This window comes from Eumetopias jubatus, unplaced genomic scaffold, assembly GCF_037043125.1.
Source record: "Eumetopias jubatus isolate StellerSeaLion01/CBP00866 unplaced genomic scaffold, mEumJub1_p1.0 scaffold_7, whole genome shotgun sequence".
In the NCBI taxonomy this organism is placed as follows: Eukaryota; Metazoa; Chordata; class Mammalia; order Carnivora; family Otariidae; genus Eumetopias; species Eumetopias jubatus.
The window spans coordinates 145,756,248-145,777,704 of record NW_028274813.1 but is presented as its reverse complement, the minus strand read 5'-3'; the positions used below and the strand labels follow the sequence as shown (position 1 = coordinate 145,777,704).

The window sequence follows — 21,457 nt, the reverse complement described above, 5'->3', positions numbered from 1 at the left end:
ACCACTGCCGGATGTGTCTTCACATCTGCATCCTAAGGAAGTCATACTTGCTTTTATTTAGATTTTATGTAAACTTTAGTGTTTTCACTTCGAAGTTTAATTCTTTAAACAAATATCCATGATTTTATATTTTCATTTGAGATTACAGGCCCCTTTATCTCTTTCCTGAAGGGACTACTGGCTCACCATCCAAGACACTCTGAGAAAGTTTCACCTGTGTTCTGGAATCAAAACTATTAAATAAGTTTATTTATTCTCAAACCCATGACCTGGTGGTCTCATTTTCTCCAGAGAACTCTTAACACCATTCTTATGAAAATGCAGCTAACAATCACAAGATTCTCTGTCCTGGAAGCAGGATTTCTTTTCAGTTTCAAAGCATGTTACATCTTGCATTCAGTAAACTGTCTCAGACCTCTCAAAACAGAGGGACGCTGGCAAAGAACTATGCTGCATCTCTCAATTTCCACATTACTAAGGAGTGGGGTTTGGTGGTGTATCCACCAAGGGAATACTAAGTTGGTCCATTTTTTGCTTTTTAAAAAAAATCTGCCCTTCGCTTTCTTCACATTAAGGATCACTTGTAATCAGATAGCTCAAGTCTAAACCAGAGTGGCTCAATCAAGGACTCCAAGAACAGAAGCTAAAGAAAAGCACAGACCTCTTGCTTGACCCTGAGAGTGAGCGCCTCCTTGGCCCACCTGTCCCGCCCTGGCCTGCCTAGTGCACAGTTCTTATTTCTGCACTGGCGTGGCCACTGCAGCGTGGCTGGGGGGGGCGGGGGGCGCGCAAGTGAGCGGGTCTTGCTCTTCCAAGTGCACTCGAGGCTGGGGCCACAGCCAAGGCGAAAGGGCCGTCGCTCATTCTGGGCAAGCACTGCGCTTCGACCATTTCGGGGACACTATAAACGGGAAGGTTTCCCTAGCAGCGGATGGGTGCGGGTGACAGGGACGCCTGGGCTCCAACCGGAGGGCAGGTTAGTAGTAGGCTGCGCGGCTGCAGAGGGAGTGGGAGGGTCTGGGAAGGAAGACATAAGTCAGCTAGAGAAACCCTATCAAACTGAACAAGGCCTCTCCAGCCGCTAGGGAGGGAGAAAAAAGGTGGACGAGACACAACTACCAGGGCGGGCAAAACACGGCAGCGCCTGTTACGCTTCTGGGGCGCAGGGCCGCGACCGTGCATGCGCTTCAGGTGGGCGAAGAGCCTCCCGCCCGCGCAGCCCGCCCCCCCGAGGTGCTCCGCCTTCTGCCTGGGCCCGGCCCTGAGCGGAGACGCAAACACCCCCCAACATGCGGCCGCTCCCCTTTCCACCGCCTGGCGGCTGTTCCCTCCACCCCCACCCCTGACCCAGAGCACAGCCCGCGCGGCCCGCCCTACCTCGCCGCTTGGCGCGCACGATGCCCTTTTTTTGAAGCACGAACGTGGACCCATTCACCAGGCTCGACACGACGGCCACGCCCAGGCCGAGCGACACGGCGGCGGGGCTCGGGCTGCGCGCCCCCTCCCCGGCCGCCGCCGCTGCCGCCGCTGCAGTCCCCATGCCGCCCGCGCCCGCCCTCCGCGCCTGCGCCTGCGCGCCGCGCGCGCCTGGGCCGGAGGTGGGGGTTGGGGGGTGGACCCGCGGATCCGCGGAACCCCGACAGAGTGGAGGCTGGGGTTGGGATTCGAGCCTCCGCCCGGCAGGGACGGAGTCGGGGGGTGGGGAGGATTCCAAGTTCCGCCCAGGCGGAAAAAAAGGACGAGGGGAACTTGGGCTCCGCGACAAGTTTGCGGTGGGGGAACTCGGGGCTAGGCGAGTGGGGGAGGAGCCCGGGTTCCGCTGACCCGGGAGATGGAGGATGGATCCGGGGCTCCGGGAGGATAGTGAGAGTGGAAAGGAGAAGAGTGACGGTGAGGAAGGAATTGAGAGAGGGGAGTGGTAAGAGGGGCGGTGTTGAGGAAAGGGAAAAGGCGGTAGGTGGGTGGGTCGAGGTAGGGTTCCCAGATTTGGCAAATGAAAATACAGGAATCCCACTAACTTTTATCGCAGATAAATAATTTTTTAGTATGGGTCCCATGCAATACTTGGGACCAGAAGGGGACCAGCAGGACGCAGTCTTTGCTGGGATCACGATCCCCACAAAGCCTCTAGGCAGAGGCCAACGGGGAATCTCTGGTAGGGCCTGAAATCTGGACGACTCAGCTGTAGACACTGAAATGGGACCGTTGACTGGGGTGAAGTCAAGTTGCCTCCACAATGGAGCAGTGAGCTTGTAACCGTACTAATTTCCTAATTTATTTTCAATAAAATATATCAAAACTAGGCAACGAGGAAATAGTTACTTAAAAATTTCACAATCCCACAACCTTAGCCTAATTATTATTTAGGTCTTTTCCCTTAGGATACGTACTTTTACATATTTCCAATTACAATATACAAAATATCCATTTTATTTAATGTCATAATCAGTTTCCGTGTTGCTACATAATTATTATTTTAATGACAGTATAATTTCCAATAAAGTTACCATAATTTGTCCAACTATTTAGCAATTGTTGGTTATTTGGCTACCAGGTTTTTTTCTATTATAAATGATGCTGTAATAAACATCTTCATAAATTTTGGAACTAGGTTAAAGTGTATAAATCTATATCTACAGCATTATTAGTTTGTGGAGCAATATGAAATCTTATACTATTCTGTATGAAAACTTTCATGCTGAATGAATCTAGCCCATTGTTTATTCTTTTTTCTTGTAACATGCAGTTGACTCTTGAACAACCCCAGTTTGAACTACTTGGGTCCACTTATACTCATGTTTTTTACAATATGGTACTATAAATGTATTTTTCCTTCCTTATGATTTTCTTGATGTTTTCTGTAACTTTATTGGAAGACTACAGTATATAATACATATAACATATAAAATATGTGTTAATCTTCTGTTTATGTTATTGGTAAGGCTTCTGCTCAACAATAGGTTATTAGTAGTAGTAAAGTTTTTAGGGAACCCAAAGGTATACATGGATTTTCCTGTGCAGGGAAAGAGTCGGTGCCCTTAACCCCCACATTGTTCAAGGGTCAATTGTATATAACATAAAACTTTCCATTTTAACCATTTTGTAATGTACAATTCACTGGCATTAATTATGTTGACAATGTTGTGCAACCCTCACCACTGTCTATTTCTAAAACTTTTCCATCATCTGAAATGGAAACTCTGTAGCCATTAAGCAGTCATCCCCATTTCTCCTTCCCCCTACTCTTTGGTAATTTATAATCATTTTCAGTCTCTAGGAATTTGCACATTTTAGATCTTTTGTTTAAATGGAATTATACAATATTTGTCCTTCTGTGGCTGGCTTATTTCACTTAGCTTCGTTTTCACTTGGTTCTAAGGTTCATCCATATTGTACCATGTGTCAGAACTTGATTCCTTTTTATAGCTGAGTATTATTCCATTGTATATATATACAACATTTTGTTTATCTGTTATTTGTTGATGGACGCTTGGGTTGTTCCCACGTTTCGGCTTTTGCGAATGATATTGCAAAGACCATGGGCATGAAAGTATCTGAGTACCTGACTTAAAATATTTTGGGTATAGTGTACCTAAGAGTGGAATTGCTGAGTCATATGGTAATTCTATGTTTAGGTTTTTGAGGAACTGCCAAACTTTATCATAGTCTCTGCACCATTTTACATTCCTACCAGCAATATACAAGGGTTCCAATTTCTCCACATTCTCACCAATACTTGTCATTTTCCAGTTGTCTTTTTTTTAATAGCTGTCCTAGTAGGTGTGAAGTGGTTGCTTTTTCTTTTTAAATATACCTGTGAGCGTAAGTGATGTTTCCTGAAATAAGCAATTACTTCTATCATAAATCTCAGCAGAAGCAAGCAAATGAAAGCAGCAGCAACAGCATTGCCAACATAATCATAATTATTTACTTTTCTAATAATGCCAGTATTATTTAATATATGTATATGTATATATGTATATTTTAAATAATGCCTTCAGAGCTTTTGGCAAAAAAAGTCATGCTCATTAAAAAAACAACTCAGTGAATTCAGTAAGTGCTAGAGAATATAAAACATCACCCCAAATTCCATCACCCTAAAATAACTATTATTACCATTAAGAACTCCACTCCAAACATTTTTCCAGATAAGTATATGAGTAAAAGGATAGACGTTATCAAATGGGAAGGCACATATGGTATTTTAATTTGAAAGCAAAAACTATATATTACTTGGATTTAACATTTAAAAAGCTGGAATAAAAATGAAGCTGAGATAAATACCATTCTACCACAAGAGACTCTAGTTCCTAAAAGATGCCTCTAAAATTGAGGTCAGTGAAAAACATTATGAGATGGGAGTTATTATGTTTCTCTTAACTCTTAACTTTTAGACAGTATCACTTGACTCCTTGCAATGACAAATGAGGAAATCAGCTCACTTACCAGCTCCTTGTGATTTTTTTTTTTACTTTGTCAAGGTATATAACATTTAGAGACTACCCTGTATTAATAATTCTATATTTGTATAATCTTAAATATATATTTAACTGGGTTCATTATTCACATCATCCTTTAACCAATTTTTTCTATCTTTCAATTCACTAGAAAATTTTCACTGAACATATATTAAAAATGAACAACCATAGATGCTATAATCTTTGAGTTCTTTTTTTATGGAATGTTTGCCTGAACCACAAAATGGACAAATATAATATTTTCAAACTGTACTTTCTTTCCCTAAAACATTGTAGGCATTGTCTCATCTTCTGGCATTAAGTGTTATGTTAAGAGTCTGAAGTCACACTGAACACAAATGGGGTTAATGTTAAAGAATGTTAATGTTAAAAAATGATTGTTAATTTTGTTGGGTGTGCTAATGAAATTGTGGTTGTATTAATATCTTTATTACAGACAATTACTGAAGTATTTATATGTGAAATGATTATGTTGGGGATTTGCTTTTTAAAATTTCATAATGAAATAAAATGAGTGTGTAGGCATATGTGTAAATGGATTTATCAAGCAAATGACACCTGTTACCACCTCCAGGCAAGGAAGAGTCCTACTGCAAAATAGTGTATGGATATCTGCCACCAAGAGCAGTAGTCACAAGATGTCTACTCACCCCATGGTTTATAAATGGCAGGGTCATTAAGAGAGACATGATTCACTGGATAGACCAACACTTAACTCTCACACAGAAGAAACAGAGCAAGATCAGCTTCAACAATGGGTTTTAGTCTGTCATGGTCAACAGGTCCCAGCCTATGGCCAATGCAGGGCAATGGTCTGCATTCACCCCTCTTTTGCCACAAGCTAAGGACCCCATTCCCTTCCTGCTGGGAATGTATATAGTAGTGGGGTTGGTCAAGTGCCATATGATGCACAAGCTTAAGCAGAAAAAGGAGTACACAGAATCTGAATCAGGGGAAGATATTGCCACACAAGGAGATAAACCCAGCATAAACTGCTAAGGCTCTGTATGTCTTGAAAAAGAAGTATCCTAGGCCCTACATCCATTCTCATGCAGCCAAGCAAGGGTCAGAAGACTGCACACATGTGATTGCCTTTCCCACCAAGATTAAAAGAGTAAAAACACTAGAAAGTTGCTAATTAAGTTGGGCGACAAGTAAAAGTATGTGAGGATTGCATGCTATTCTCTCTTTATGTGTTTGTAAACATTCTTTTTTTCTTTTTAAGTAGGTTCCATGCCCAGCACGGAGGCTAATGTGGGGCCTGAACTCACAACCCTGAGATCAAAACCTGAGCTTAGATCAAGAGTCAGATGCCCAACTGACTGAGCCACACAGGCATCCCTGCAAATATTCTTAATAGAAGTATTTGTGAGTTTTTTTTAAACTCTAAAGTCAGCCTGATTTTCAAAAATTTTTTTTTATTTCTGTGTTTGAGAAGAGTTTAAATACAAATAAGGAGTCAGGAAAGATTGAATAATCTGTCTTTTTCCTTCATTATAAAATATTTCAAATGCATATCAAAGTGCAGAGAATAACACTTTAAAAAAGTCATGTACTCATCCCTTCAAATCTATCTAATCCTAATATTTTAATGTATTTGGCTCAAAATTTCAAGGGAAATATATAATAGCAAAGGCTCTCTTTTAGTCCATCTCTCTTTCTTCTGCCTGTCATCTGCAGAATTAGTTATTATCCTTGAAGCTCAATAATTCATTTAGTATATATCACAGTATTGACCAATCTGTACCATTTCTCCTAGGACAAAGTGTATCCTTCCTTTTGTAGATTATTTTTCCTTCTTTCAGCAATTTTCTTTTTTTAAAAAAGATTTTATCTATTTATTTGAGGGAGAGAGAGAGAGAGAGAGAGAGCACAAGCGGGGGGAAGGGTAAAAGAGGAGGGAGAAGCAGGCTCCCATTTAAGCAGGGAACCCAAGGTGGGGCTTGATCCCAGGACCCTGAGATCATGCCCTGAGCTGAAGGCAGACACTAACTGACTGAGCCACCCAGGGGCCCCCAGCGATTTTCTACCACTGTGTTTTTAAATATCCCCGAGATATCCCTCCCCTTCTTATGTTCTATAAGGTGAGTTCTCTATTTTAAGAACACCAGTATTCCTTATGTTGGATAGTCTTTTGTTATGTTTGTTTTCTTCTTAACTATCTTGATATTTATCCTCTGTCTATAACCACTAATAAAATGATGGTGATACTCTATTTGTTTCATTAGCTCTGAAATTTTATTTTTCACCAAATCTGTTGTTGTGTGCAGCTTGGTCTACCCATATCTACATATCTATATCTATATCTCTCATCTGCCCTGCCCAGATCAAAATACAGCAGATATCTAGGACCCCAGACTTTCCTTCCTGAAAACTTCCAAACTCATTCTATGAGGCCAGCATCACCTTGATCCCAAAACTAGACAAGACCCCACCATTATAATTGGAAAATTACAGACCAATATCTCTGATGGACATGGATGCCAAAATTCTCACCGAGAATTTTGACTAGCCAATAGCATGAACAGTACATTAAAAGGATTCTTCACCAACACAAAGTGGGATTTACTCCTGGGCTGCAAGGGTGGTTAGACATCTGCAAATCAATCAATGTGATACGTCACATTAACAAAAGAAAGGACAAGAACCATATGATCCTCTCAACTGATGCAGAAAAAGCATTTTACAAAAATACAGCATTGGGGCGCCTGGGTGGCTCAGTCGTTAAGCCCCTGCCTTCGTTTCAGGTCATGATCCCGAGGTCCTGGGATCGAGCCCCACATCAGGCTCCCTGCTCAGCAGGAAGCCTGCTTCTCCCTCTCCCACTCTCTCTGCTTGTGTTCCCTCTCTTGCTGTGTCTCCCTCTCTCTCTGTCAAAAAATAAATAAATAAAATCTTTAAAAAAAATACAGCATCCTTTCTTGATTAAAACTCTGCAGTGTAGGGATAGAAGGAACATATCTCAGTATCATAATAGCCATATTACAAAGAGCCCACAGCGAATATCATTCTCAATGGGGGAAAACTGACAGCCTTCCTAAGGTCAAGAACATGACAGGGATGTTCACTCTCACCACTCCTGTTCAACATAGTACTGGAAGTCCTAGTCTCAGCAATCAGACAACAAAAAGAAATAAAAGACATCCAAATTATCAAAGAGGTCAAACTCTCACTCTTCACAGATGACATGATACTCTATGTGGAAAACACAAAAGACTCCACCCCAAAATTGCTAGAACTCATACAGGAATTCAGCAAAGTGGCAGAATGTAAAATCAATGCACAGAAATCAGTTGCATTTCTACACACTGACAATGAGACAGAAGAAGAGAAATTAAGGAATCAATTTGCAAGTGTACCAAAAACCATAAGATAGCTAAGAATAAACCTAACCAAAGAGGTAAAGGATCTGTACTCTGAAAACTATAGAACGCTTATGACAGAAATTGAGGAAAACACAAAGAAATGGAGAAACATTCCATGATCATGGATTGGAAGAACAAATATTGTTAAAATGTCTACTCAATCCAATCTCTATTGAAATACCATCAATATTTTTCACAGGGCTAGAACAAACAATCCTAAAATTTGTATGGAACCAGAAAAACCCCCAAATAGCCAGAGGAATGTTGAAAAAGGAAACCAAAGCTGGTGGCATCACAATTTCAGACTTCAAGCTCTATTACAAGGCTGTAATCACCAAGACAGTGTGGTACTGGCACAAAAACAGACACATAGATCAATGGAACAGAATAGAAAACCCAAAAATGGGCCCTCCACTCTATGGTCAACTAATCTTCAACAAAGCAGGAAAGAATATCCAATAGAAAAAAAGACAGTCTCTTAAATGGTGTTGGGAAAATTGGACAGCCATAGGCAGAAGAATGAAACTGGACCACTGTCTTACAGCATACACAAAAATAAACACAAAATGGATGAAAGACCTAAATGTGAGACAGGAATCCATCAAAAATCCTTGAGGAGAACACAGGCAGCAATCTCTTTGACCTCAGCCACAGCAACTTCTTGTTAGACATGTCTCCAAAGGCAAGGGAAGCAAGGGCAAAAATGAACTATTGGGACTTGATCAAGATAAAAAGCTTTTGCACAGCAAAGGAAACAGTCCACAAAACCAAAGGACAACCTACAGAATGGGAGAAGATATTTGCAAATGTCTTACTAGATAAAGGGCTAGTGTCCAAGATCTATAAAGAACTTATCGAACTCAACACCCAAGGGGCGCCTGGGTGGCTCAGTTGTTAAGCAGCTGCCTTCGGCTCAGGTCATGATCCCAGGGTCCTGGGATCAAGCCCCACATCAGACTCCCTGCTCAGCAGGAAGCCTGCTTCTTCCTCTCCCACTCCCCCTGCTTGTGTTCCCTCTCTCGCTGTGTCTCTCCGTGTCAAATGAATAAATAAAATCTTAAAAAACAAAAACAAAAACTCAACACCCAAAAAACAAAGAATCCAGTCAAGAAACGGGCAGAAGACATGAACAGACATTTCTCCAAAGAAGACCTACAAATGGCCAATAGACACATGAAAAAGTATTCCACATACCTTGGAATCAGGGAAATACAGATCAAAACCATAATGAGATACCACCTCACGTCAGTCAGAATGGCAAAAATTCACAAGTCAGGAAACAACAAATGTTGGAGAGGTTGTGGAGAAAAGGGAAACCTCATAAACTGCTGGTGGGAATGCACACTGGTGGAGCCACTCTGGAAAACAGTATGGAAGTTCCTCACAAAGTTAAAAATAGAGCTACCCTAGGACCCAGGAATTGCACTAGTAGGTATTTACCCCAAAGATACAAATGTAGTGATCCGAAGGGGCACCTGCACCCCAATGTTTATAGCAGCAATGTCCACAATAGCCAAACTATGGAAAGAACCCAGATGTCCATTGACGGATGGATAAAGAAGATGTTGTGTGTGTGTGTGTATATGTATATATATATATACACACACAATCTATATATATATGTATACACACACACACACACACACACACACAATGGAATATTACTCTGTCATCAAAAAATGAAATCTTACCATTTGCAACAATATGGATGGAACATACTAGAGGGTAGAATGGTAATTGAAATAAGTCAATCAGAGAGACAATTATCATTCGATTTCACTCCTATGTGGAATTTAAAAAACGAAACAGAGGATCATAGGGGAAGGGAGGGAAAAATAAAATAAGATGAAATCAGAGGGAGACAAATCATAAAAGACTCTTGACTATAGGAAACAGACTGAGGGTTGCTGGAGGGAAGGTGGGGTGGGATGGGGTAATTGGGTGATGGGCATTAAGGAGGGCATGTGATGTAATGATCACTGGGTGTTATATGCGACTGATGAATCACTGAACTCTACCTCTGAAACTAATAATACACTATATGTATTAAAACTATTAACTATTGACACTATATGTTAATTAATTGAATTTAAATAAAATTTTAAAAAATAAAAGAAGTTCCTTCCTGATCTATACCCTTCCTCAAGTAAATCACTACTCTGACTTCAATAATTATTATTTAGTTTTGCCTTCTTGAGCTTCATAAGTGAAATACAGTACATTCTCTCTTATAGCTGGTTTCTTTCACTCAACCTAATATGTTAGATCTATCCACGTTGTTGAATGTTCCAGTACTTTATTTTGTGTGTGTGTGTGGGTCGTATTCCATTAGGTGAATATAACACAATTTATCCGGGCACCTGGATGGCTCAGTCAGCTAAGCATCTGCCTTTGTCTCAGGTCATGATCCCAGGGTCCTGGGATTGAGCCCTGCATGGAGCCCCGCAGCCCCAAATCAAATCAGGCTCAGCGGGGAGACTGCTTCTCCCTCTCCCTCATGTATCCTATATATATAGATGTGTAGGGGAAAGTTTCTGAAATCTATCTGATTTTCAGAAGGAAAAAGTGGGTTTGGATCTCTTTACCTGCATACATCCAGGATGGCTACCCAACCCATCTGTGTGCCAATTTCTCACTAGAAAAGTGAGTGTAGTGATAATACATGATTTAACTATTCCCAGTAAGACAGGAAAATAAAACAAGAAAGAAGCTTGATTAAGTCTCATTATGCAAACATCAGGCATTATATATTACTATGTATTTCCATCCATTGGTCCCTCTGCCTGCTACTCCCCCTGCTTGTGCTCTCTCTCTCTCTCTCAAATAAATAAATAAAATATTTTTAAAAAACCACAATTTATCCTTTCTCTTGTTGATGGACATTTAGGATGTATCCATTTGGGGATTATTATGAATGAAAATGGCTATGCACATTCTTGTATAAGAACATATGCACTCATTTCTCTTGTGTACATACCTAAGAGTGGAATTTCAGAAGGTAGGCATATGTTTAGCCTTAATAGAAAACATCAAAAAGTTTTCCAATGTGATTATACCACTCTATACTCTCACCAGCATTGTTTGACCGTTCTGATACCATCACACCTTTCTGATACTCACATTTAATCTCTTAACTTTCAGCAGAGATAAAATAATGGAAAGATCCAGAATACTATGCATATTACTGAGGAACACTCAGTAAAGCATTGATTTTGTTCACCTAATTCTGATACTGAAAACCCTAATGTGGCCAGAATGGGGAAAGAAGCCTGGCAGAACCCTCCCAATGAAGTGCCTGTTGCTTCAGTGAGCTATATGTCCCATACCCTCAAGTCCCAGGAGGATGAGAAGGGATTGAGAAGTTTCCTTCTGGGGGACGCCTTTGTGGCTCAGTCAGTTAAGTGTCTGCCTTTGGCTCAGGTCATGATCCCAGGGTCCTGGGATCCAGTCCCACATCGGGCTCCCTGCTCAGCAGGGAACCTGCTTCTCCCTCTGCCTGCCGCTACCCCTGCTTTGTGCTCTCTCTCTCTCTCTCTCTCTGACAAATAAATGAGTAAAATCTTTTTTTAAAAAATGCCATAATAACAAAAAAAGAAGTTTCCTTCTTGGCATGCTATTTCCTCTGGTCTTTTTCACCCTTGGGCCTCTGAGACAGAAAGAGGGAGAAAGAGAGAATGAGAGAGAGAGAGAGAGAGAGGAGAGAGAGAGAGCTCTGACACCCAGTGGCCCAAGAGTAGTGTCTCCTGCCTCACCCTGTGTGAGAGGCCGGTCCTTTGGCTCCTGCTTCAGGAATTCTGAAATCTGTAGGTCCTTGGTATGTTCATTTATTAAACATGGTTTAAAGTAAAGTCTCCCAGCTCTGTTGGATGGGTCCCCGTGAGGGGAGCCAGCACCAACAAGGGGTCCTTTCTTGAAGGAAGCAGCCCTCTGGTCAGAATCTTTGGGCCTCCAGGTCTTATAATGCTCCCCAGAAAAAGCCTTGTGGGCATTTGGTGGAGCCAAGTGGCCTTGAGAAGGCAATGTTTGTCCCCATCCTAAAGAACATTCGTACAAGTTTGAGAGGAGGGCTTGGTGTTGTGCCATTCTGGGCTGACTCAGCTAGGTATGAGCAGGGCTGAATGGAGCAGAGGGAGGTCCAGCAGCTCTGACCTTGAAAGAAACAAAGCCCTCCCAGGTGCTGGCTTAGGTGAGCCTTGGGTACCCACTCCATAATTTCTAACAATACCCAGAAATACCGGCCCATAAACCAGCTAGTGAGTAATAGATTTCCAGAGCTAAAAAAGGCCTTGGGAAGATCTGTTCTAAATCAACACATGCATTATGCTTTATATACAAACTGGAGGCTCGATAGGGGCTAGCAGCAGCCTGTTTGGAGGTCGTGGCAAGCACGTTAGATTTTAAGGGCAATGGGAGTCATGGGGTGTGGGCTTTAAGGTTTTAGGAGCAGAAAGATGAATATATTTTAGAGTGATATGGGTAAACTGAAAATAAGGTTTTGAGGTAGAACCATTAAAAATTTTTTTAGGGGGGGCGCCTGGGTGGCTCAGTCGGTTAAGGGACTGCCTTCGGCTCAGGTCATGATCCTGGAGTCCCGGGATCGAGTCCCACATCGGGCTCCCTGCTCGGCAGGGAGTCTGCTTCTCCCTCTGACCCTCTTCCCTCTCGTGCTCTCTCTCATTCTCTCTCTCTCAAATACATAAATAAAATCTTAAAGAAAAATTTTGGGGGGGAAATCTCTCACCTCCAAAACTCTCTCAGCATTTCTGCAGAGGTAACTATCTAGGTGAGGAGAAAAAATAATTCTTTGTGAGGAATGACCATGCATAGTTATCAATTATTTTTGTCTTTATATTTTGTTTATTATAAAATATAACATATTTGGAAAAGTACATAAAACAAATGCACAGTGGAACAAAGTATTATAAAGTCAATTCCCAGGTAACCACCAACCAGGCCAAGACCTACATGGTTGTCAGCAGCCCAGAAGAACCTGACTGCTCCTGCCTCACAGCCAGCTCCTCCCATACTAGAGGGAACTACTCCTTTGCTTTTCTTTAGAGCTTTACATCCCAAGGGTAGTTCAAAGGTTGGAAAACTATGGCCTGCCAAATCTGGAACCCAGTCTGTTTTTAAATTAAGTTTTGACGGAATATAATCACACCCATTGTTTTATGCACTGTACTGTTTATAACTACTTTCCGGCTACAAGAGCAGAGTTGAATAGTTGCTGCAGAGACCCAGATGGCTGGCTAAGCCTAAAATATTTCCTATCTGACTCCTCAGAAAAAAAATGGGGCTCCCAGGTGTAGTTTATGATCTACCAAACTTGCAGTTTGCTGCCCCCAGTGTAGTGAGTGCTCTACCAATTTCCCCCAGCTGCTGGGAGGATTGGCTGCCGGGAATTCACTGAGGCCCACTTCTCTGGCAGTTCGGTGGGGGAAAACCCGGCGACAGACTCTCTTGGTGCACTCCTCAGTCAACTGATGCTATTATAAATGTAATTGTCCTTTAATTTCATTTTTAAATGGTTTATAGCTAATGTATAGATGCAACTGATTATTAAATATCAGTCTTATATCCTGCAACCTTGCTGAAATTGTTTCTTACTTCTTACCTCTAATATATTTTTAGTAGACTCCTTAAGGTTTTCTATATAGAACTCATGTCATCTGCAAAAAATTTTTACCTCTTCCTCTTCCATCAAGTTGCCTTTCATTCTCTTTTATGTCTAATTATGCTACCTAGAACCTCATGGTGGATTTGTTGAATAGTTGTAGCAAGAGCAGACATCCTTATCTTATTCTTGATCTTAGGGGGAAATCTTTCAGTCTTTCAGTGTTAACTATGATGTTGGCAAATTTTTTGTAGATGCCCTTTGTCAGATTGAGGAAGTTCCCTTATATTTCTAACTTGAGGGATTTTTTTAAAAAATCATGAATGGATGTTAGATTTTGTCAAATTCTTTTTCTGAGTCTATTATGTGTTTCCTTCTTTTCCTAGTAATATGATGCTTTACATAGATTGATTATCATATGTTGAAACAATCAAATCCCATTTGCTCACAATGTGCTTTATCTGGATTTGGTTTGCTGGTATTTTGTTGAGAATTTTTGCATCTACCTTTATAAGGGATATTGGTTTGTAGTTTTTTTGTGATGTCTTTGTCTGATTTTGGTATTGGGATAATACTGAACTCATAGAATGAGTTGGAAAATGTTCCTTCTTCTATTTTTTGAAAGAATTTGTGAAGAGTTGGTGTTAATTTTTCAAATGTTTGGTAGAATTCACCAGTGAAGCCATCTGGTTCTGAGCTTATCTCTGTGGGAAGTTTTTTGAATGTTAATCCATATCTTTACTTTCTATAGGTCTATTCAGATTTTCTATATCTTCTCAAGTCAGTTTTGGTGTTTTTGTCTTTCTAGGAATTTCTTGGTTATCTAATTTGTTGATAGATAATTGTTCATAGCATTCCCTTATCATCTCTTTTATTTCTGTAAAGTTGGCAAATAATATCCCCAGATATTTTGCTGATTTTAGTAAGTTGAGTCTTCTCCCTTTTTTTTGTTGGTCTGACAAAAGGCTTGCCGATTTTGTTGATTCTTTCAAAGACCAAATTTTTGGTTTTGTGACTTTTTCTATTGATTTTCTATTCTCTAACTTATTTCCACTCTAATCTTTATTATTCATTCCTTCTGCTTGCTTTGGGTTTAGTTTGGTCTTCTTCAGTTTGCTCTTCTAGTTTTTAAGTTGGAAGGTTAGATTATTTATTTGAAGTCTTTCTTCTTTTTTAAATATAGGAATTCACAGCTATAAATTTCCCTGTAAGCATTCCTTTTTCTGAATGCCATAAATTTTGGTATTTTGTGTTTTCATTTTCATTCATCTCAAATGTATTTTATAATTTCCTATCTGGTTTCTTCTTTGACTCATTTATTAAAAGTATATTTTTAAATTTCCACATATTTTTTACTTACCAAATTTCTTTCAATTAATTTATAATTTCCATAGAATTGAAATTATTTTGATTAATTTCAATCCTTTTCACTTTACTGGTGCTTGTTTACTGACCTAACATATGGTCTGTCCAGGGGAATGTGCCATGTACACCAAGGAGGATTATCTGTTCTGCTATTGTTGTTGGATTCAGTAGATGTCTGTTAAGTCTATTTGGTTATAGTGTTGTTCAAGTCTTCTATTTCCTTGTTGATTTTCTGCCTAGTTGTTCTTTTCTTTTTCTTTTTTTTTCAATTTTCTTATGTTATGTTAGTCACCATACAATACATCATTACTTTTTGATGTGCTGATCCATGATCCATTGTTTTCGTATAACACCCAGTGCTCCATGCAGTATGTGCGCTCCTTAATACCCATCATGGGGCTAACCCATGCCCCCACCCCCCTTCCCTCTAAAATCCAGTTTGTTTCTCAGAGTCTATAGTCTCTCATGGTTCATCTCTCCCTCCAATCCCCCCCCTTTTTCCCTTCCTTCTCCCAGTGTCCTCCATGCTATTCCTTATGTTCCACAAATAAGTGAAACCATATGATAATTGACTTTCTCTGCTTGACTTATTTCACTTAGCATAATCTCCAGTCCCATCCATGTTGATGTAAAAGTTGGGTATTCATCCTTTCTGATGTCTGAGTAATATTCCATTGTATATATGGACCACATCTTCTTTATCCATTCATCTGCTGAAGGGCATCTCATCTCTTTCCACAGTTTGGCTATTGTGGACATTGCTGCTATGAACATTGGGGTGCATATGGCCCTTCTTTTCACTACATCTGTGTCTTTGGGGTAAATACCCAGGAGTGCAATGGCTGGGTCATAGGGTAGCTCTATTTTTAAATTTTTGAGGAACCTCCACACTGTTTTCCAAAGTGGCTGTACCAACTTGCATTCCCACCAACAGTGTAAGAGGGTTCCCCTTTCTCCACAACCTCTCCAACATTTGTTGTTTCTTGCCCTGTCCATTTTTGCCATTCTAACTGGTGTAAGGTGGTATCTCAATGTGGTTTTGATTTGAATTGCCCTGATGGCTAATGATGATGAACATTTTTTCATGTGTCTGTTAGCCATTTGTATGTCTTCTCCAGAGAAGTGTATTTTCATATCTTCTGCCTACTTTTTGACTTGATTATTTGTTTTTTGGATGTTGAGTTTGAGAAGTTCTTTATAGATCTTGGATACCAGCCCTTTATCTGTAGTGTCATTTGCAAATATCTTCTCCCATTCTGTGGGTTGCCTCTTTGTTTTGTTGACTGTTTCCTTTGCTGTACAGAAGCTTTCTGTCTTGATGAAATCCCAAAAGATCATTTTGCTTTTGTTTCACTAGCTTTTGGCGATGTATCTTAAACGAAGTTGCTATGGGCAATGTCAAAGAGGTTACTGCCTATGTTCTCCTCTAGGATTTTGACGGATTCCTGTCTCACATTGAGGTCTTTCATCCACTTTGAGTTTATCTTTGTGAATGGTGTTAGAGAATGGTCGAGTTTCATTCTTCTGCATGTGGCTGTCCAATTCTCCCAGCACCTTTTATTGAAGAGACTGTCTTTTTTCCATTGCATGTTTTTTCCTGCTTTGTCAAAGATTATTTGACCATAGAGTTGAGGGTCCATACCTGGGTTCTCTATTCTGTTCCATTTGTCTATATGTCTGTTTTTGTGCCATTACAATGCTGTCTTGGTGATCACAGCTTTCTAATATAGCTTGAAATCGGGCAACGTGATGCCCCCAGCTTTGTTTTTCTTTTTCAACATTTCCTTGGCAATTCGGGGTCTTTTCTGATTCCATACAAATTTTAGGATTGTTTGTTCCAGCACTTTGAAGAATGTCATTGAAATTTTGATTGGGATGGCATTGAAGGTATAGATTGCTCTGGGTAACATAGACATTTTAACAATGTTTATTCTTCCGACCCATGAGCATGGAATATTTTTCCATCTTTTTGTGTCTTCTTCAATTTCTTCCATGAGTGTTTTGTAGTTCCTAGAGTATAGATCCTTTACCTCTTTGGTTAGGTTTATTCCGAAGTATCTTATGGTTTTTGGTGCTATTGTAAATGGAATCGTTTCTCTAATTTCTCCAGTTGCGTTGTTAGTGTATAAGAAAGCAACTGATGTCTGTGCATTGATTTTGTAACCTGCCACATTACTGAATTGCTGTATGAGTTCTAGTAATTTGGGGGTGGACTCTTTTGGGTTTTCCACATAGAGTATCATGTCATCTGTGAAAAGAGAGAGTTTGACTTCTTCTTTGCCAATTTGAATACCTTTTATTTCTTTTTGTTGTCTGATTGCTCTTGCTAGGACTTCTATTACTATGTTGAACAATAGTGGAGAGAGTGGGCATCCTTGATGTGCTCCTGATCTTAAGGGAAAGGCTCTCAGCTTTTCCCATTGAGGATGATATTTGCTGTGGGTTTTTCAGAGATGGATTTTATGAACTTGAGGAATGTTCCCTCTATCCCTATACTCTGAAGAGTTTTAATCAGGAAAGGATGTTGTATTTTGTCAAATGCTTTTTCTGCAACAATTGAGAGGACCATATGGTTCTTCTCCCTCCTCTTATTAATGTGTTCTATCACATTGATTGATTGGCGAATGTTGAACCACCCCACATCCCAGGGATAAATCCCACCTGCTCGTGGTGGATGATGGATGATATTCTTAATGTATTGTTGGATCCTATTAGCTAGGATTTTGTTGAGGATTTTGGAATCCATACTCATCAGGGATATCAGTCTGAAATTCTCCTTTTTGATGGAGTCTTTGCCTGGTTTGGGGATTAAGGTAATGCTGGCCTCATAGAATGAGTTTGGAAGTTATCCTTCTGTTTCTATTTTTTGAAACAGCTTCAGTAGAATAGGTATTATTTCTTCTTTGAATGTTTGGTAGAATTCCCCAGGGAATCCATCAGGCTCTGGACTCTTGTTTTTTTGGGAGGTTTTTGATCACTGCTTCAATCTCGTTCCTGGTTATTGGCCTATTCAGGTTGTCAATTTCTTCCTGTTTCCCTCTTGGCAGCTTATAGGTTTCCAGGAAGACCTCCATTTCATCCAGATTGCTCAGTTTTTTGGCCTATAGTTGTTGATAATAATTTCTAATAATTGTTTCTATTTCCTTGGTGTTAGTCATGATCTCTCCCCTTTCATTCATAATTTTATTAATTTGGGTCCTTTCTCTTTTCCTTTGGATAAGTCTGGCCCGTGGTTTATCGATCTTATTAATTCTTTCAAAGAACCAACTTTTAGTTTCATTGATCTGATCTACTGTGTTTCTGGTTTCTAATTCATTGATCTCTGCTTTAATTTTAATTATTTCTCTTCTAATGCGTGGTTTCAGCATTGTTTGTTGCTCTTTCTCTAGTTCTTTAAGGTGTAGAGTTAGTTGGTGAATTCGGGATTTTTCTATTTTTTTGAGTGAGGCTTGGATGGCTATGTATTTCCCCCTTAGGACCACCTTTGCAGTATCCCATAGGTTTTGGATCAATGTATTTTCGTTCTCATTGCATTCCATGAATGGTTTAAGTTCTTCTTTGATTTCCTGGTTGACCCAAACATTCTTGAGCAGAGTGATCTTTAGCTTCCAAGTGTTTGAATTTCTGCCAAATTTTTTCTTGTGATTGAGTTCCAGTTTTAAAGCATTGTGGTCTGAGAATATGCAGGGAATAATCTCAGTCTTTTAGTATCAGTTGAGACCTGATTTGTGACCCAGTATGTGGTCTATTCTGGAGAAAGTTCCATATGGGCTTGTGAAGAATGAGTATTCTGTTGTTTTAGGGTGGAATGTTCTGTAAATATCTATGAGGTCCATCTGGTCCAATGTATCATTCAAAGCTCTTGTTTCCTTGTTGATTTTCTGCTTAGATGATCTGTCCATTGCTGAGAGTGGAGTATTGAGGTCTCCTACAATTAATGTATTGCTATCAATATGACTCTTTATTTTGGTTAACAGTTGGCTTATGTAGATGGCTGCTCCCATGTTGGGGGCATAGATATTTACAATTGTTAGATCTTCTTGTTGGATAGACCCTTTAAGAATGATATAGTGTCCTTCTGTGTCTCTATTTACAGACTTTAGTTTAAAATCTAATTTGTCTGATATGAGAATTGCTACCCCAACAGCTTTCTTTTGAGGTCCGCTGGCATGGAAGATGGATCTCCATCCCTTCACTTTCAGTCTGGATGTATCTTTAGTTCAAAATGAGTCTCTTGTAGGCAGCATATGGATGGGTCCTGTCTTTTAATCCAATCTGCAACCCTGTGCCGTTGTATGGGAGCATTTAGGCCATTCACGTTGAGAGTGATTATTGAAAGATATGAATTAATTGTCATCATGTTGCCTGTGAAGACGTTGTTTTTATAGATTGTCCCTGTAAATTTCTGTTGTATATCACTCTTGGGGTCTTTCTCCTTTTATAGAACCCCCCTTAATATTTCTTGCAGGGCCGGCTTAGTGGTCACATATTCTTTCAGTTTCTGCCAGTCGTGGAAGCTCTGCATCTCTCCATCCATTCTAAATGACAGCCTTGCCAGATAAAGTATTCTTGGCTGCATGTTCTTTTCATTTAGTACCTTGAATATGTCTTGCCAGGCCTTTCTGGCTTGACAGGTCTCTGTGGATAGGTCTGACATTATTCTGATGTTCCTCCCTCTGTACGTAAGGAATCTCTTCCCCCTAACTGCCCTGAAGATGGTTTCCTTGGTTCTAAGATTTGCAAGTTTTACTATTACATGCCAGGGTGTTGGCCTGTTTTCCTTGATCTTGGGAGGGGTCCCTTCTGCCTCCAGGATGCGAATGTTTGTTTCATTCCCCAGATTAGGGACATTCTCAGCTACAATTTGCTCAAATACATCTTCTAGTCCTCTCTCTCTCTCCACTCCCTCTGGGATTCCAATTATTCTGACATTGGAACGCTTCATGGTGTCACTCATTTCTCTGATTCTATTTTCATGGATTCTGAGTTGTTTTTCCCTGGCCCCCTCTTTTCCCTTTTTATCTATTATATTGTCTTCCAGGTCGCTTATTCATTCTTCTGCCTCAGTTACCCTAGCTGTTAGAGTATCTAGATTGGATTGGATCTCATTGATAGCATTTTTAAGTTCTGCCAATTCAGCTTTCATTTCTGCCCTTAGAGACTCTATGTTGCCATTAATTGATTTCTCCATTCTAGCCATTGTCTTCACAATTGCTAGCCTGAATTCCATCTCCGACATCTTGGTTATATCTGCATCCATCTGTAAATCTGCAGCATAAGTCATAATCTCTGAGTCTTTTCTATTTTGGGGGCTCCTCCTCCTAGTCATTCTGTTGATGGGTGTTTGAGGGAATGTATAGAGTCCAAATTATTGACCAGAACCCAAGCAAGATGCACCTGTTTTCTAGAGACCTTAGGGTTGCTGATCTCTTGTTTACCCAGCCTGTCTTCTGGGGGAGGGGCCTGCCGCGCTGTTGCTCAGGCAACCCAGTTTGGGTGGAGTTGCCCTGTCCCCCTGTGGCGGGGGATGGGCTCAGCGGGAATCAGTTTTGGGGGCTTTTGTTCTCCGTTGGCTTTCCCTGGCAGCTTTCCGTGTCTCTTCCGCGAGTCAGAGCAGAAGAGAACGTTTCCAACTGTCTGCCTCAGAGCAGAGAGACCGCAGTCTGTTCTTCAGTGAGCTCTCCAGGCCACACTGTCTCTGTTTCTGTCCGTGTTGCTATAAACTGCAGTGTCCTAGGTTGTGCGCCCCTCCGCAGCGCCCCCACTCCTGCCTCCAGGTCGGGGCATGTCTCTGCCCTTTGTGCTTCTAAAACCGCCAGCCACCCCCAGATCGCACATGCGACCCCCCCCGCCCCGTTCCAGGTTTCCACCCCGGGGGCTGCCCTAAAGTCCTTTCCCTGCCGCTACCTGTCTGCGAGTCTGTGCCGCATCCCCAGCGCATGAGGCCTTAGCTCACTGGTGGTGTAGGATCCCCATGGCCAGGCACCCTCCCGCTACCGTTTATCCTCCAATAGCTGCCTGCGGAATCACGGTTTCCTGCTTCGCACCTCAAAACCAACCGCCTGCGATATTCTGGTTTGTAGAGACCCAGATGTTTTTACATCTCAGGCTGGGTCATGGGTGCTCAGAGTGGTCTGGCTGATATCCAGCTCAGTTCCGGGGACCAGTTGGAATAGGGTCCCCTACTCCTCTGCCATCTTTCCTTCTTGCTTAGTTGTTCTATCCGTTATTGAAAGTGGTGTATTGACGTCTCCAACAATTAATTTGAATTTTCTATTTTTTTCCTTCAACTCTATTCATTTTTGCTTTATATATTTTGATGGTCTCTTATTACATAATGTTTATAACTACTATATCTTTTTACCATAGTGAATATTTTATTAATAGATAATGTCCTTCTTTATCTCTTGAAAACTTTTTTGATTTAAAGTTTATTTTGTCTGATATTAGTATGGTCACTTCAGCTCTTTTTGGTTACTATTTGTATGATATATCTTTTAGCATCCTTTTACTTGCAACCCATTTTTGTCTTTGAATCTAAATTGTGTCTTTTACAGATAATATATTGCTGGATCATGTGGGCTGGGTTTTTTCCCTTTTTAAATCCATTCAGCTAGTGTCTGCCTTTAGATTGA

At 40.7% G+C, this 21,457-nt stretch overlaps 1 protein-coding gene across 1 annotated transcript in view; it reads right to left on the bottom strand.

Moving 5' to 3' along the window:
* Window positions 1-1,540, bottom strand: part of NIPA1 (NIPA magnesium transporter 1) — an 86,388-nt gene extending 84,848 nt beyond the window's left edge. The window contains exon 1 of the mRNA XM_028087290.2: window positions 1,378-1,540. Within this exon, the coding sequence (XP_027943091.1) occupies window positions 1,378-1,540 (163 nt within the window). The remainder of the gene's footprint in view (window positions 1-1,377) is intronic.
* Between the last annotated feature and the right edge of the window lie 19,917 nt (window positions 1,541-21,457).